We start from the raw sequence: 18051 nt of genomic DNA, 5'->3' as shown, positions 1-18051 counted from the left end.
TATTTGTGCATTTAGTTAAGAATTTTTTAATAATATATTAGATTATTTAGGATTTAATTCGTGAAATATTTATATCTTTTATATATAATATTACAAAAGAAAAACGATTAGTTTTTGGACAATTTTTGTCTATAACAGCCAAAATAGATTTAAATGTCAAATGTTGTTATAGGTGTATAACAACCATTCACTATAAAAGCCGAAAAATTTCGGAACAAATATGTTGTTATAGAAAGGTTTGACTGTATTGCTAAATTCATTGTTCCGAAACAAGAAAAAGTCTTTTTCTTTTAAACAACTATTTTGGTGCGGTGGGATTGTTTCCTCTTTTTATTTCCAATTATGCCCTAACTTATTAGCCCACAATTCTATTTCATCCTTTGTCTTTTTCTTATTTTAATTCCAAATCTCTAACCTATAACCCATTTTGTCTTCGTCCCTTTTTTTTCCCAACTGGTTCTGCCGCTTACTACTGCCATCACACGTAAAAAGAATAGGTTTCGCCTTCTTCTTTTTTTCGTTTTTCTCCTAAAATGATTTTAACTCCAATTCTAATGACTTTAATCACCAATTAGCTGCATACTATTGGATGTTTTCAAGTGTGCAAGTTTAGTTATTTATCTTTGTTCCTTTGTTCAACCAACTCCTTGTTTCTTTATCATCATTATTTTTCCTATTGATATTTAACCTTTTTCTTCGGGTTTTTGCTCTTGTTTTCACCTGGAAATATTTATGGTATAATGTTAAGAATTTTATAAGAAATTAGTATTTTATTATGGATTATATGTCACGTTGTTAGAAAACTATTATGAGCACTTTAAGTTATAGATTATATGTCATGGTGGAAAATATTACTTATGATCTAAATTCTAAAAGGAGTGTGCTTAAATTTTTATTTTATATTTTATTATTAGTATGATCTACTTATGAATGGAGTGTACTAATTATTATTTTTAATATTATTAACTTGTTCTACTAATCTTGCCAGAATTTGCATGAATTTAATTGCTTAATCTAATATATATATATATATATATATATAAAAATTGAGGGGCATACGCCCGGTGGCGTGGCAAGCCTCAATGATCAGAATTTTCTTTTATCTTTTTCCTCAAATTTTTTAGGCTTTATCCTATTTTTTTCAATTAATTAACTATTAAACCTCTCAACGGTTAGCTTATTGGAGAAACGTAGTGGGCTTTGGACATAAGAATTGTAAAATTCTAAATAAAAAATTCAAATAAAAAGGTATTTGAAAATTAGAGTTGTGTTTGGACATGAATATTATTTTGGGTTGTTTTTGAAGTTTTGTGAGTGATATGAGTGAAGATTTTGAAAAACGGTTTTTTGGAGTGTTTTAAATTTTCAAAAAAGTCCAAAATTCATCTTCAAGTGAAAATTGAAAATTTTATGACCAAAAATTGATTTGGAAAAAAAGTGAATTTTTTTTTTATGTTCAAACGGGCTCGTAAACGTTTCCTTTCCCTTCATTAATAGTCGTACCTTTACCAAACTGTATCTTCGTGATGGCAGCAATTCCTAATGTTCTCTCTTCCATGGTAAAAATTCTCTTTCATGTATTTCATTCTTCAGTGTAAACGATCTCTTCCTCTTGTAACGACATGGCCGGTCATTTCGAGAGTATAGCCCCATTACCCTACCCCCCACCCCTCCCATTTTCTTCTTCTTTTGTGATCTACAGCTATATTATGATATACCAGGTTAGTTGATTGGGCTCGGAATGGTTTCGGAGTGAATTGAGACACATGGTCTCTTATTTGAAAGCTTAAGTTGAAAAAATTGACTGGATGTTGACTTATGTGTAAACGACCTCGGATTTGAATTTGATGGTTCCGTTAGCTCCGTTAGGTGATTTTGGACTTAGGAGCGCGTCCGGAATGTGATTTGGGGGTCCGTGATAGAATTAGGCTTTAATTGGCGAAAGTTAGAATTTTGGCAATTTTGGCCGGTAGGGGAAATTTTGATATCATCGTCGGATTGGATTTCGGGAAGTTAGAGTAGGTTCGTGGTGTCATTTCTGACTTATGTGCAAAATTTGAGGTCATTCGGACGTGGTTTGATAGGTTCGGCGTCGTTTGTAGAATTCGGAAGATTTGAAGTCCTTTAGGCTTGAATCCGAGTGTAATTTGGCGTTTCGATGTTGTTTTGAGCGATTCGAAGGTTCGACTAAGTTTGTATCGGATTATAGGACCTGTTAGTATATTTGGTTGTGGTCCCGAGGGCCTCGGGGTGATCTCGGGTGGTTACGACTTGATTTGAGTGGAGGAAATGCAGTTGAAGTGTTGTTCTTACTGGTGTAATCGCACCTGCGGAGTGGGAACGACAGGTGCGTGTCCGAGAAGCGAAGGAGGTGCCGCAGATGCAGCCATGAAGGAGCTGGGCAAGATCCGCAGGTGCGAAGATTTTCCTGCACCTGGGAGGGTCGTAAATGCGGGCAGCTGGGCGCAGGTGCGTTGGAAGGCCGCAGGTGCAATGGATTCCCGCACCTACGATGTACGCAGATACTGTTTTGGAGCCGCAGAAGCGGAGGCTGGGATTTTAAGTGAAATCCGCACTTGCGATGGAATTTCCGCAAGTGCGGCGTCGGAGAAGAGACCAATGGACCGCAGGTGTGGTATTGCTGGGCAGAAAAGCATCAACTCGAGGTTTTTGTCTTCCATTTTCAATTTTGGACTTGAGGAACTCAGGAGATAGGTGATTTTTGAAGGATTTCAAGGTAAAACATTGGGGCAAGTGATTCTAACCTGTAATGGTCTAAGTTTCGTGAATCCATGGCTTTAATCATCACATAATTAGGGATTTGAGTTAGAAATTTGGGGATTTAGGGCTTGAGAACTAGAGAGTGGATTTTGGAGATTTGGGTGACCAAATTAGGTCGGATTTTGATAAATATGGTATGGTTAGATTTGTGAGTGAATGGGCTTTCGGTTTTTGTGACTTTTGTCGGACTTCGAGACATGGGTCCGGGGGCTGGGTTTGAGTCAATTTCGGATTTTTGGCTCTAATTTAGTAGTTTTCTTGTGAAATTGATTCCTTTAGCATTTATTGATTGTGTTGTATCACTTGTGACTGATTCGGGACGTTTGGAGGCCGGTTTGAGAGGCGAAGGTATTGCGGAGTAGGATTTTGCTCGGATTGAGGTAAGTAACAGTTATAAATTTGGTCCTGAGGGTATGAAACCTCGGATTTTGTGTCTTGTGACTATTTTGGAGATGACGCACATCCTAGGTGACGGGCGTGTAGGCGTGCACCGAAGGGATTGTGATTTGGTCCGTCCCATGAGACTGTGGAATCGAATAGCCTACTGTTTACTACATGTTCCCTCTATTTTCATGGAAATCGACTGCACTTCATGTTAGAAATCATGTTTAGGCCTTATGATATCACTGTTGAGACCCGTGAGGTCGTGTACTTGGTTAATTAACTGCTATTTGCTGTTTTGTTCTCGGTCATGATATTACTTGTGTATCATCCCTCCGTCCCTTCTTATTTATTATTGATACATGTTATTATCTCTGTTTGGGGTTGAGTTATATGTTTTCTGAGAGCTAGAGGGACTGGAGAGGTTGGTGACTGAGATAGGGCCCTGAGTGCCGAGCTGTGATCTATGTGAGTGTATATGGATCGGGTCGCACGCCGCAACGAGCATTCGGGCTAATTATCTATATTGAATTGGGTTGCACGCCGCAACGAGCCTTATGGCTATTTATATATTGGATCGGGCTGCACGCCGCAACGATATAGCGCTTGGGCTGAAGGAGCCCCTCCGGAGTATGCACACCCCCGGTGAGCGCAGGTACCTATTGAGTATGATTACTAAGGGCTGAGAGCTGAGTGATTGAGCTTTTGAGATGAGTTGAGTGACTGTTGACTTGAGAGGCTGTACTTATTTTCAATTATTTGTTGCACTTAGTTGTTATCTATCCTTGTTGTGCAAATTTCTGGAAGACTTGATATCTGGTTTACTTGGGCACGAATTGATTTAACTTAAACTACGAAATTTGAAAGCATGATTGTTCCTTATTTGAAGTTCATGAAATAAATTGTATTTGCATAGCTCGTCACTGCTTCTCAGTTCCTTATTTATTTCTGTTACTTACTGAGTTGGAAGTACTCACGTTACTCCCTACACCTTGTGTGCAGATTCAGGTGAGACCGATCGCGGAGGTCGTTGAGTTCGTGCGTAGTTGACTATCGGCGATCTACGAGGTAGTTGCCGGTGTCCGCAACCCTTGTCTCTCCTTCTATTGTTATCCTTGTTTCTGTTTTTTTTTGGCATTTGACGGACTATTGTAAGCTTTGTTTCTAGATTGGTTGTAGATGCTCATGACTTAGTGACACCTCGATGTCCGGCTATCTTTTACGCATTTTATTTTGAGTTTAACTCTTTTATGGAATATATGTTAGAAAGGGCTTTGACTTATCTTTTAATGAAATATCGAAGTGTTTTCGAAAGGTGTCAGCTTGCCTAGTACCACGATAGGCGCCATCACGACAAGTTAGAGTTTTGTGTCATGACAAGTTGGTATCAGAGCCTAGGTTACATAGGTCTCACGAATCATGAGCGGGTTTAGTAGAGTCTTGCGGATCGGTATGGAGACTTTTGTACTTATCTTCGAGAGGCTGCAGAACCCTTAGGAAACTTCACATTCTTGAATTCTTATCGTGTGAACCTGTTGATTCTGGTAACTAAACTTGTGTTATTCTATTCTCTCACAGTTGGTAAGGACACACGCTACTGGTCAAGATGGACAACCACCAGTACCACCAGTTGGGGCCACGAGAGGCCGAGGTTGCGGTAGAGAGCGTGGTAGGGTCAGGGGAGCAACCTGTACTGCATCCAGAGCAGCACCTGCAAATCTACTAACTACCCCAGTTCAGGACCAGGTCCCGATTGTAGATGCCCTAGCAGGACCAACTCAGGCACCAGTGGTGCCCATTATTATCCCAGGCCTTCAGGAGGCCTTCGCTCAGATCTTGACCGTATGCACCAGTCTTGCTCAGGCGGTCTCTGTTCCGGCCGCAGCAACCACTTCTCAGGCCGGGGGAGGTGCTCAGATTCCCCCCACCCGTGCACCTGAGCAGATGATGTAGGGACTCCAGACACCGGGGGAACCACCAGGCCAGCCGGTTGCACCTGCTTAAGACTATGTGGTTCCGATCATGCCTGATAATGAGCAGCGTAGATTGGAGAGGTTTGGTAGATTGCAGCCTCCGACTTTCAGCGGTGCAGAGGGCGAGGATGCTCGGGGTTTCTTGGATAAGTGTTAGAGGATTCTCTATACAGCAGGTATTCTGGAGACCAGTGGGGTCTCGTTCACTACCTTTCAGTTCTCTAGAGCTGCCTTCACTTGGTGGGAGGCTTATGAGAGGCGTATACCGATTAGTGCAACGCCCCTTACATGGCAGCAGTTCTCCTTTCTCTTCATGGAGAAGTATATGCGGTAGTACCGCAGAGAGGAGTTGTGCAAACAGTTTGAGCAGTTGCGTCAGGATGATATGAGATGAGATTTTCTAAGTTAGTCCGTCATGTTGTTTGGTTGGTTCCCACATACAGGGAGAGGATCAGGAGGTTTGTTTATGGCCTCACATTTCGGTTGCGGGTGCTTATGACTAGATAGAGGGTGACCAGTGCTACTTTTGAGGAGGTTGTGGACATCGCCCGGGAGATAGAGTCTATTTGCCGCTAGGAGCGGGTTCAGAGGGAGGCCAAGAGGCCTCGGGGATCATGTAGTTTTGGTGATGTTCCTTCTGGAGGTCAGTCCCACCACGACAGAGGTCGTCCTTTAAGGCATGCTCAGACGGCTCACCCAGTTCACCGTGGTGCATCATCTGGACATGGTTCTCACAGTTCGCATCAGGTCTACTCATCTCTCGGTGCACTTCCAGCTCAGAGCTCGTCCTACGCTCCATCGGGTCAGGGCTCATCTATGTCGGGTCCTTCTACTAGTTATTCCAGGGCTCCCTTCAGTCCCCACCACCAGCACCGGAGAGTTGCTACGAGTGTGGAGAGTTTGGTCATATCAGGAGGCAGTATCCTCGCCTAGTGGGAGGTCCAGCTCAGCAGCATAGGGGTCCACCCTCGGCTCCAGCACCAGTTACTTCACCACCCACTCAGTCAGCTAGGGGTGGAGCTCAGTCAGCTAAGGGGAGGCCGATCAGGTGGTGGCCAAGCCCGTTTCTATGCACACCCTGCCAGACCAGATGCTATTGCTTCAGACACAGTGATCACAGGTATGGTCTCAGTATGTCACCGAGATGCTTCTGTACTATTTGACCCTGGTTCCACCTATTCATATGTATCCTCGTATTTTGCTCATTATTTGGATATGCCCCATGAGTCTTTAGCTTCATTTGTTCATGTATCTACTCCGGTGGGCGATACTGTTATTGTGGACCGTGTGTATCAATCGTGTGTAGTGACTACTGGGGATTGGAGACTAGAGTTGACCTTTTACTGCTTAGTATGGTTGATTTTGACGTGATATTGGGTATGGATTGGTTGTCTCCCTGTCATGCTATTTTAGACTGCCACGTTAAGACCGTAATGTTGGCGATGTCGGGGTAGCCTCGGATTGAGATCTTATTTGGCTTTTATGTGGGATGTCAGTGCAGAGACCCCTACTATTGATTCTGTCCCAATGGTACGAGATTTTCTGGATGTGTTTCTTGCAGACATGTCGGGGCATGCTGCCGGACAGAGATATTGACTTCGGTATTGATTTGGTGTCGGGCACTCAACCCATTGCTATTCCTTTGTACCGTATGGCACCGGCTGAGTTAAAGGAGTAGCTTCAAGAGCTCTTCGAGAAAAGGGTTTATTAGGCCTAGTGTGTCACCTTGGGGTGCACCGGTTCTATTTGTGAAGAAGAAGGATGGCACCATGAGAATGTGCATTGATTATCGACAGTTGAACAAAGTCATAATCAAGATCAAGTATCCTTTGTCACGTATTGATGATCTATTCGACCAGCTTCAGGGAGCGAGAGTGTTCTCCAAGATTGATTTGAGGTCAGGCTATCACCAGTTAAAGATTCGGGACTCAGATATTCTTAAGACAACTTTCAGGACCCGTTATGGTCATTATGAGTTCCTTGTGATGTCTTTTGGGCTGACCAATGCCCCAGCAGCGTTCATGCATCTGATGAACATCGTATTTCAGCCATACCTCGACTCGTTTGTTATTGTATTCAATGATCATATCCCGGTGTACTCTTGTAGCCATGAGGAGCATGCCTAGATTTGTGGATTGTGTTGCAGCGGTTGATGGAGGAGAAGCTTGATGCTAAGCTCTCCAAGTGTGAGTTCTGGCTCAGTTCAGTGGCATTCTTGGGGCACGTGGTTTCTAGTGAGGGTATTCAGGTTGATCTGAAGAAGATAGAAGAGGTTCAGAGTTGGCCCAGACCGTCCTTAGCCACAAAGATTCGGAGCTTTCTTGGGTTGGCTGGTTATTACCGTTGGTTCGTACAAGGTTTCTCTTCTAGTGCATTGCCCTTGACCAAATTGACCTAAAAGGGTGCTCCTTTCAGGTGGTCGGATGAGTTTGAGGCGAGCTTTCAGAGTCTCAAGACTGCCTTGACCACAGCTCCAGTTCTAGTTCTACCATTAGCTTCTGGTTTTTATACCGTATATTGTGATGCTTCTCGGATCGGCATTGTATGTGTTTTGATGCAGGAGGGTAGAGTGATTGCTTATGCTTCACGCCAGTTGAAGCCCCATGAGAAGAACTACCCTGTTCATGATTTGGAGTTGGCTGCCATAGTTCATGCGTTGAAGATTTGGAGGCATTATCTCTATGGTGTGCCTTGTGAGGTGTTTACTGATCATCGTAGCCTCAAACACTTGTTCAAACAGAAGGATCTCAATTTGAGGCAGCGGAGGTGGTTGGAGCAGCTAAAAGACTATGATATTACTATTCTGTATCACCCGGGAAAGGCCAATGTGGTGGCCGATGCCTTGAGTAGGAAGGCAGTGAGTATGGGCAGTCTTGCATTTATTCCTGTTGGGGAGAGACCTCTTGCGGTTGATGTTTAGGCTTTGGCCAACCAGCTAGTGAGATTGGATATTTCGGAGCCTAGTCGGGTTCTAGTTTGTGTGGTTTCTCGGTCATCCTTATTTGATCGCATTAGGGAGCGCCAGTATGATGATCCTCATTTGCTTGTCCTAAAGGACAAGGTTCAGCATGATGATGCCAGAGATGTGACTATTGGAGATGATGAGGTATTGAAGATGCAGGGCCAGATATGTGTGCCAAATGTAGATGGGCTTCGGGAGTTGATTCTGGAGGAGGCCCACAGCTCGCAGTATTCCATCCATCCGGGTGCCGCGAAGATGTACAAGGATTTGAGACAGCACTATTGGTGGAGGAGAATGAAGAAAGATATAGTTGGGTTTGTAGATCGGTGTCTCAACTATCAACGGGTGAAATATAAGCATCAGAGGCCAGGTGGCTTGCTTTAGCAGATAGAGATTCCAAAGTGGAAGTGGGAGCGAATCACCATGCACTTCGTAGTTGGGCTCCCACAGACTTCGAGGAAGTTCGATGCAATTTGGGTGATTGTGGATCGGCTGACCAAATCCGCGCACTTCATTCCTATGAGTACTACCTATTCTTCAGACTGGTTCGCCGAGATTTACATCAGGGAGATTGTTCGCCTGCACGGTGTGCCAGTTTCCATCATATTGGACAGAGGCATGCAGTTTACATCATAGTTTTGGAGAGTCGTGTAATGAGAGTTGGGCACTCAGGTTGAGTTGAGCACAACATTTCATCCTCGGACGGGCATACAGTTTGAGCACACTATTCAGATATTAGAGGACATGTTACGTGCGTGTGTCATTGATTTTGGTAGTTCATGGGACCAGTTTCTGCCGCCGCGGAGTTTGCTTACAACAACACTTAACAGTCGAGCATTCAAATGGCTCCGTACGAGGCTTTATATGGGAGGCAGTGTAGATCCCCAGTGGGTTGGTTCGAGCCGGGCGAGGCTAGGCTATTGGGTACTGACCTGGTTTAGGATGCAATGGACAATGTGAAATTGATTCAGGAGCGGCTTCGCACGGCACAGTCGAGACAGAAGAGCTATGCTGACAGGAAGGTCTGTGATGTGTCTTACATGGTTGGGGAGAAGGTTCTGCTGAAGGTTTCACCCATGAAGGGTTTTATGAGATTAAAAAAGAAGCGCAAGTTGAGCCCTCGGTTCATTGGGTCTTTTGAGGTACTTCAGAGGATTGGAGAGGTGGCTTACAAGCTTGCCCTACCACCCAGCTTGTCGAGTGTGCATCTAGTTTTCCATGTTTCTATGCTCCGGAAGTATATCGGCGATCTGTCCCATATTTTGGATTTCAACACGGTTTAGTTAGATGGTGATTTGACTTATGATGTAGAGTCGATGGCTATTTTGGAGTTGCATGTTCGAAAGTTGAGGTCAAAGGATATAGCTTCAGTGAAAGTGCAGTGGAGAGGTCAGCCCGTGGAGGGATGCTTGGGAGACCGAGCGGGAGATGCGGAGCAGATATCCACACCTATTTGAGACTCAGCAATGTTTCTAGACCCGTTCGAGGACGAACGTTTGTATAAGAGGGGATGATGTAACGACCCGGCTGGTCGTTTCGAGAGTTATAGCCATGTTTCCCCCATTTCCTGCTTCTTTTGTGATCTACAACTATATTATGATATACCGGGTTAGTTGATTTGGGTTCGGAGTGGTTTCAGAGTGAATTGAGACACATAGTCTCTTATTTGAAAGTTATTGAAATAAATTGTATTTGCATAGCTCGTCACTGCTTCTCGGTTCCTTATTTATTTCTGTTACTTACTGAGTTGGAAGTACTCACGTTACTCCCTACACCTTGTGTGTAGATTCAGGTGAGACCAATCGCGGAGGTCATTGAGTTCGTGCGCAGTTGACTATCGGAGATCTACGAAGTAGCTGCCGGCGTCTGCAGCCCTTGTCTCTCCTTCCATTGTTATCCTTCTTTCTATTTTTTTTTAGAAATTTGAAATTAAAAAAAAAGTAAAAAGAAACTTTTTTTTGCACGGGGAGGGGGGGGGGGTAGGGGTGCAGAAAACGAAAAACAGAAATTTGAAAATTATAAAAAAAAAAAGTAAAAAAAAAAACTTTTTTTGTGTGCGGGGGGGGGGGGGGGGGGAAAGTGAGGTTGGGGTTTGGTGGGGATAGCAGGGTGGGTGGTGATGGAAAAAAAAACTGAAATTTAAAAAAAAAAATCTTTTTTGAGAGAGAGGTGGGAGGGGTTTGGGTGGGTGGGTGTGGGGGTGGGTTGGGGGATAGGGTAGAGAAGGTTAAGAAGGAGTTTTGAAAAATATTTTCCCTTCTCTTGAAAAGAAAAATATTTTCCTCCAAGTGGAGGAAAATGAGTTTATAAGGAAAATATTTTCCAACATATCTAAGCCAACCAAACATGAGAAAATTAGAAAACGGTTTCCGAAAAATATTTTCCTTCGTACCAAACACACCTTAGCGTTACTCAAGTTTCTTTAATTTTAGGCTTGTACATGCTTCTTCCCGTGCTAATGATAAATTCTAAAGTAAAAGTATGATATTTTTATATGTGGTATATAATGAGCTATACAAGATATTGGACTGTGGGAAGCCTTCTGTTACACCAAACAAAAGGAAACCGGTAATGTCGCATTCTGTTGATTTTAAAAGGTGAGTTCGTTTAAGTGTTTGCTTTAGGTCTCTGTTTTATATTTTAATGTGCTAATCTATGAGCACTCTTTATTAGTTACTAAGGTAAGATGTTGAAGTTTCTAATTTAAGATCATATTTTATAGCAGTTCGGGTTATAAATATATGAGCACTGCTTTATTAGTTACTAAGGTGGAATTTTGGAAGTGTATGGGAGAGCAGGTTTGGAGTGGTTGATTAGGTTGTTTAATGTTATTTTTAAGGCTAAGAGGATGCCGGATGAGTGGAGGTGGAGTACGGTGGTTCCATTGTAAAGAACAAAGATGATATCCAGAGTTGTAACAATTATAGGGGTATCAAATTACTGAGTCATACCATGAAAGTGTGAGAGAGGGTGGTTGAAGCGAGGGTGAGGATGACAGAGTCTGTATCCGACAACCAGTTTGGGTTCATGCCGGGTCGTTCTACTACAGAAGCTATACACCTTGTTAGTAGGTTGGTGGAACTGTACAGAGAGAGGAAAAAGGATTTGCACATGGTGGATAGGGTCGAGGGCGAAGGACGCAGACGGGTATAAACTTTAGTACTCAGGAGTCCAAAAAGATAAGAATGGAGTGAGTATCTTGGTGGATAGGGAACTTAGAGAGTCTGTGGTTGAGGTTAGATGAGTGGATGATAGATTGATGATTATTAAGTTGGTGGTCGGGGAGTGCACCCTAAACGTCGTTAGTACCTATGCGCCGCATGCGGGCCTAGATGAGGATCTTAAACAGCGCTTCTGGGAAGGGTTAGATGAGATTGTGCGCCAGGTCCCGCCTGCTGAGAAGCTATTCATAGGAGGGGATTTCAACGGTCATATTGGGTCGACCGCAGGTGGCTATGGCGAGGTGCATGGAGGCTTCGATTTTGGGGAGAGGAACGGAGGAGGTACCTCGTTGTTGGACTTTGCTAAGGCTTTTTGGGTTGGTGATTGCGAACTCTAGCTTTCCGAAGAGGGAGGAGCATTTGATTACTTCCCAAAATGCGGTGGTGAAGACTCAGATTGACTATCTCCTCCTCAGGAGGTGTGACAGAGGGATGTACAAGGATTGCAAGGTGATTCCGGGTGAGATACTCGCGACATTATAGGCTCTTGGTGATGGACGTTAGTATTATGTTAAAAAGGAGGAAAAGGTGTGCTCGAGGAAGACCGAGAATTAGGTGGGGAGCATCGACTAAGGATAAAGTCCAAGAGTTAGAGGGGTGGTTGTCGGCTGTGGGAGCTTGGAGGAGCAGTGGTGATGCGAGCTCTATGTGGTCAGTGACAACAGACTGTATAAGAGAGGCTGCGAGAGAGGTGTTAGGGGTCTCGACGGGCATCTCTGGTGGGCGCAAAGGAGACTGGTGGTGGAATTAAGTGGTCCAAGGTAAAGTGGAAACGAAGAAGGCGGCATACCTGAAGTTAGTGGGGAGCATAAGTAAGGAGGAGAGGCGAACGTGCATGGAGAGGTATAAGGTAGCTAGGAAGGAAGCTAAGCTGGCGGTCACGGAGGCTAGGACAACGGCTTTTGGTCGTATGTATGAGGAACTGGGGGAAAAAGGCAGGGAGAAGAAGTTATTTCGGCTGGCCAAGTTGAGGGAGAGGAAGGTTCGGGATTTGGACCAAGTGAGATGCATCAAGGACGAAGATGGTAGAGTATTGATGGAAGATGCTCAGATTAAGAGGAGACGGCAGGCTTACTTTCATAAACTTTTGAATGAAGAAGGGGATCGGGTTATTGTGCTAGGCGAATTGGAGCATTCCGAGAGTTACCGTGACTTTGGGAACTACAGGCGTATCAAGGTTAGGAAGGTCGTAGGAGCTATGTGTAAGATGAAGAGGGGCAGAGCAACCAGACCAGACGAGATTCCGGTGGAATTTTGGAAGTGTATGGAGAGAGCAGGTTTGGAGTGGTTGACTGGGTTGTTTAATGTTATTTTTAAGGCGAAGAGGATGCCGGATGAGTGGAGGTGGAGTATGGTGGTTCCATTGTATAAGAACAAAGGTGATATCCAGAGTTGTAACAATTATAGGGGTATAAAATTACTGAGTCATACCATGAAAGTGTGGGAGAGGGTGGTTGAAGCTAGGGTGAGGATGGCAGAGTCTGTATCCGACAACCAATTCGGGTTCATGCCGGGTTGTTCTACTATAGAAGCTATAGACCTTGTTAGGAGGTTGGTGGAACTATACATAGAGAGGAAGAAGAATCTGCACATGGTGTTCATTGACCTATAGAAAGCGTATGACAAGGTTCCTAGAGAAGTTCTCTGGAGATGCTTGGAGGCAAAAGGTGTGTCGGTTCCCTACATTATGGAGATTAAGGATATGTATGATGGGGCTAAGACTCGGGTTAGGACAGTAGGAGGCCACTCTGAGCATTTTTCGGTTGTAATGGGATTACACCAAGGTTTTGCTCTCAGTCCGTTCTTATTCGCCTTGGTAATGGACCCGTCAACACACCATATTCAAGGGGAGGTGCCATGGTGCATGCTATTCGCCGATGACATAGTTCCGATTGATGAGTCGCGAGCTAGTGTTAACGAGAAGCTGGAGGTTTGGAGACAGGCTCTTGAGTCTAAGGGTTTCAAGCTGAGTAGGACGAAGACGGAATACTTGGAGTGTAAGTTCAGTGCTGAAGCGGGAGAAGTGGGCGTGGATGTGATGCGTGAATCACACGTCGTCCCAAGTAGAGGCAACTTCAAGTATCTTGGATCGGTTATCCCGGGGGAGGGGGGGGGGGGAGATCGACGAGGATGTCACACACCGTATTGGGGTAGGATGGATGAAGTGGAGGTTAGCATCTGGAGTCCTGTGCGAAAAGAGAGTGCCACCGATACTCAAAGGTAAGTTCTATAAAGCGGTGGTTAGACCGGCTATGATGTTTGGGGCTGAGTGTTGGCCTGTTAAGAACTCACATATTCAGAAGATGAAAGTAGCAGAAATGAGAATGTTGAGGTGGATGTGCGGGAACACTAGGATGGATAAGATTAGGAATGATATTATTCGGGAGAAGGTACACGTGGCTCCAATTGATGACAAGATGCGAAAAGCGAGGCTAAGATGGTTTGGGCATGTTCAGAGGAGAAGCCCAGATGCTTTGCTAAGGAGTTGTGAGAGGCTGGTTGTGGAGGGCACGAGAAGAGGTAGAGGGCGGCCTAAGAAGTACTGGGGAGAGATGATAAGGTAGGATATGGCGAGGCTTCAGATCCGAGGACATGATACTTGATAGAAAGATGTGGAGGTCGAGTATTAAGGTTGTAGGTTAGGAGGTAGTTGAGTCTTGCCTTACTTCGTGCCATTGTGGGACTAGTCTAGTAGGATTTTTGTCTAAGATAGCTAGTGGCAATGTTGTGTCTTACTATTTCGTCTTTCAGTGCATGACCTATTTAATAGCTATCGCTTTTGCTTTGCTTTGCATCTTTCTTCTGGATTTCATGTTGTTCCTATTTTTCCTATGATTTCTATGGTGATACTAATATTGTTTCCTTTTTGTCTTTTATTTTCTTGAGCCGAGGGTCTTTCGGAAACAACCTCTCTACTCCTTCGAGGTAGGGGTAAGGTGCGTACACACTACCCTTCCCAGACCCCATTAGTGGAATTTTACCAGGTTGTTGTTGTTGTTGTTGTTGTTGTTGTTTTATAGTATTTTAGCGGGTTAATACGTAAGCGTGCATTAAATTCTTCTTCTGATGAGAAAATTTTGTGCTTTGCGACCCGATAAATATTGTTGTTGCTCGAGGATAGAGAATTGTTGCATTACTTTTTTTTGCTTTTTCTGAGTTGAAGGAAACTTCATTCAAAGTGCAGTTGTATCAAAGATCAAGTTTTTGTGAAACCTCTTATCTGAGTTCCAGTCATTGCATTTATCTTTATTATTTGTTATATTTGAGGTATTTTTCAGATTGAAATTCATATCCGGGAGTCGAGGCATGTGAATCAATAGAGAAAGATTCGTCACATAGAGTGGGGAGTTTTGTCAACTAGCCTATGGCGTTTGAAAATTTTCATGAATTTTCATAATGATGTTATTGGAATCGCAGTTGAAGAGTATACAACTCTATGCCTTTGTCATCCCCTTTTTCATGTTTGTGAGAGTTGTGTTCAATTTGATTCATTTTTTAATCATCATGTGAAAAATTCAAGCATGCATTGGTTCCTCTTTTTTGGTATTATAATAATCTAGAGCTATCTTTTGGGTACATTATTTGAGTATTTTACTCTTTGTGTTTGAATTTCTCTTCAATGTGTGAAATAGTGGGATCAATCTCTCATTCTTACTACTTATCCCATTCAAATCAAACCAATTTTCAGACAAAGAAGATAAAAAAAGAAAAACTATATTGCCTAGGAAAGCTCCGAAAATTCTATGGGAAATTGAAAAGAAGTGTGAGGAAGATAACTATGGAATTGAAGGCAACAACTCAAAACTAATTAAATGGGTTTATTTGCAATTACTTCCTGATTAATTATCTAGCTACGAACTTGCTATGTTTGGTACTTTTCACTTGGTGATTAATGGAAATAGTTTAGTTACCAACATTAAAAAACTCATGAAGTAATTTAGGAGTTCGTGACTAATTGCTTTGAGAATTATTTAAATAATAAGTGGTGATTGAATAAATTTTGTTAATGTTTCTTTTTTCCCATACTTATGTCTGATTAAATTTATGAAGACTATTTCCCAAATAATTGATATGTTGCGCAGTTTAAATTACTAGCTATAAGACATAATTGGGCATAAATTAGTAGAAAGTGATTTTCTTAAATTATTTTTATACCTAATTTTTGATAAATTTAATACTTAAAACAATTGAGGGTATTTTAATAAATTTATTAGTTATAGTACAATACGCTACAGTATAACCAAATAGGCAAATGTTATCTAACAACAACAAACAATACAATCAGGGGCGGAGTTACAGTAATAGGTGCGGGCTCGGATGAACCCAATGACATTTTTCCTAACCTTGTATTTCTATTGAAAAATTCGCTCTTACATAAATATATCTCACGCCAAAGTCCAAACCCAATAACTAAGGGCATCTGGGTTCAGTGGTTAGGACTCTAGGTTCTCATGGAAGACATGCATATTCAAATCCCCTTAAACGCAATAAATTTTATTGTGCTTTTACCACGTTTCTTTTCTTTTTTTCATAAAAAATAACACAAGCTTTGGGTCACAGTCCTTTCTTAATATTTAGAACCCACACATTTCAAACCCTAGCTCCACCTCTGGATACAATCTATCCAAATATTGTATTCATAAAATGATACAATACAATATATTATAAAACGATGGATAACAATGATCCAAAAAGAGTGTAAAGTACAAGGTAAATACAACATCCACATTGTTCATTTGTAGCTGAACATTTTTTTTTTTTAAAGAAGTGCTAAAAAAAATCCCCTTAAACTATTCAACTTTTATAAGTTTCCTAGAGTTAACATCTCCAAAACCCTCTAATTATTTTATTTGCGACTGCAAGGGGCGCGTGACTACTGAAAAAAGCAATCAAAATGACCTAATCTGACCATGTGTAATAGCTAATTCGCTTGACGTTTTTAAAAAAATGTATTTTCTTATTTTCTCCTTATTTTCTTAAATTATAGGCTTTCTTCTTCTTCTTTTTTCATTTTTCTTTCTTCTTTTTTTTAGCTGGGTTAATTTGGAAAAAAAAAATCATCTCTTGTTTCTTCTGAAATTATTTTACGCCTTTATTGTTTTACTCTTCAATTCTTGTGGGTTGGTGAATGATTTTGGTCATGCTCCTTTACAATGTCCCTAAAATGAAATCCCCGCAATCAGTTTTTATTGGCCTTTAATATGGCTGTCCAACGGGACGGGACGGGACGGGACGGGACGAAATTAACGGGACGGGATGGGACGGGACGGGATGACATTTAAGCGGGACGGTGGCGGGACGGGACGAAACGGGACGGGACAAACGGGACGAAACGGTCGTCCCATCCCGTCCCGCTAACAAACGGGATGGGACGGGATGGGACGGGACGGGACGGGACGGGTTCGTGGGCCTTAAGTGTATTTTTTTAATAAAAAACGTCTAGTTTTTTGAAAATTACTATGTTTTTAAAGTTTGCAACGGCTAGATTTTTGACTTATTTAATAAACTTAAATGTTACTATGTTAGTATGTTAAAAAGAAAATTAGAAAACTAAGTAAAGAATTGTAAAATATTAAAACAAAAGACTTGTAATGAAATAATCTAGTAAATATAAATTTATAATAGAGTTATAATTTATTTAATATAATTTCAAAGTATTAACTATTAAGTAACTAAGACAATTCATAAAAATAATTCATCGCTTAGAGCCTTTTATTTTATTAATAGAACTTTCAAATCTCAAATACAAATATAATTCTTTTGAAGAGCACCTATTCTACGCAGCCACCTTCTAGGAAGGGTTCTGTTTGAACTAGGCCTCTTAGTAGCCAATTACAAATTATCATACTAATATTTGTAAGCTCCTATATAGCTTCTTTGTAACTTATCAATAATATCTCTTGGACATTCTACTGGAATTGGCAATGTTGATTGATGTTCCATGAGCTCCATGCCGTCATCGCTCCCAGTGGTAAGTATCTCATTGTATTCTTCTTCTTCCCTAGTGGTTAGTTTTTCAAAACCAAGATTTCTTCTTTCTGAATTAATCCAATCTCTGAATAAGACGGAAATCTCTAGACTGTCCTCCGCTAATGAATGTCTATGATCTCCAATTTGAAATCTTGCCGCGCTAAAAGCACTCTCCGATGCTACTGATGATGCTTGAATGCCAGGATATCTCGGGCCATAATTGAAAGTGTTGGAAAAGCCTTGCCACGCTCCCTCCACCATGACAAAAGTTGTTCCTTGCCTTCTTCGNACTTGAAAGATATCACTTGACACTTGATAGTTGATACTTGATACTTGATAGTAACAAAATTGAGAGAATAATATAGAATATAGATAGAATATTAGAATGTAAGAGATTTGAGAGAGAAGATTGATTTTTTGTGGGAAAAAATAAAGAAGAATGGGGGGTATTTATAGTAGAAAATAGGGCCAAAGTGTAATTTAATAAACTTAGGGGTTATATTAAAAGTTTGGGGGGAGGGGGGGAGGGGTGTTCTGGGGGGTGTAGGGGCTGTTTGGACCGTTGGCAACGGCTATTTTTGCCATTTAAGCCGTTGCCCAACGGATAGTTTTTTTAAAAAAAAAAAAAAAAAAACCTGGCGGGACGCGGGACGGGACGGGACGGGACGGGACGAAACGGGACGGGACAAACGGGACGAAATGGCCGTCCCGTTCCATCCCGTGTCCCGTTTAACATTGGCCCATCCCATTTAACTTGAAGCGG

General features: G+C 42.2%; 1 protein-coding gene across 1 annotated transcript; it reads left to right on the top strand.

Annotated features, from left to right (window-relative positions):
- Positions 1–11088: 11088 nt before the first annotated feature.
- Positions 11089–11656, top strand: LOC109244381 (craniofacial development protein 2-like). The gene is made up of 2 exons (XM_019411463.1): positions 11089–11244; positions 11369–11656. The coding sequence occupies exons 1-2, from the start codon at positions 11089–11091 to the stop codon at positions 11654–11656; spliced, it is 444 nt and encodes a 147-aa protein (XP_019267008.1).
- The last annotated feature ends 6395 nt before the right edge of the window (positions 11657–18051 follow it).

The sequence above is a fragment of the Nicotiana attenuata genome, unplaced genomic scaffold (assembly GCF_001879085.1).
Source record: "Nicotiana attenuata strain UT unplaced genomic scaffold, NIATTr2, whole genome shotgun sequence".
NCBI lineage: Eukaryota > Viridiplantae > Streptophyta > Magnoliopsida > Solanales > Solanaceae > Nicotiana > Nicotiana attenuata.
This window is presented reverse-complemented; position numbering and strand designations above follow the sequence as displayed.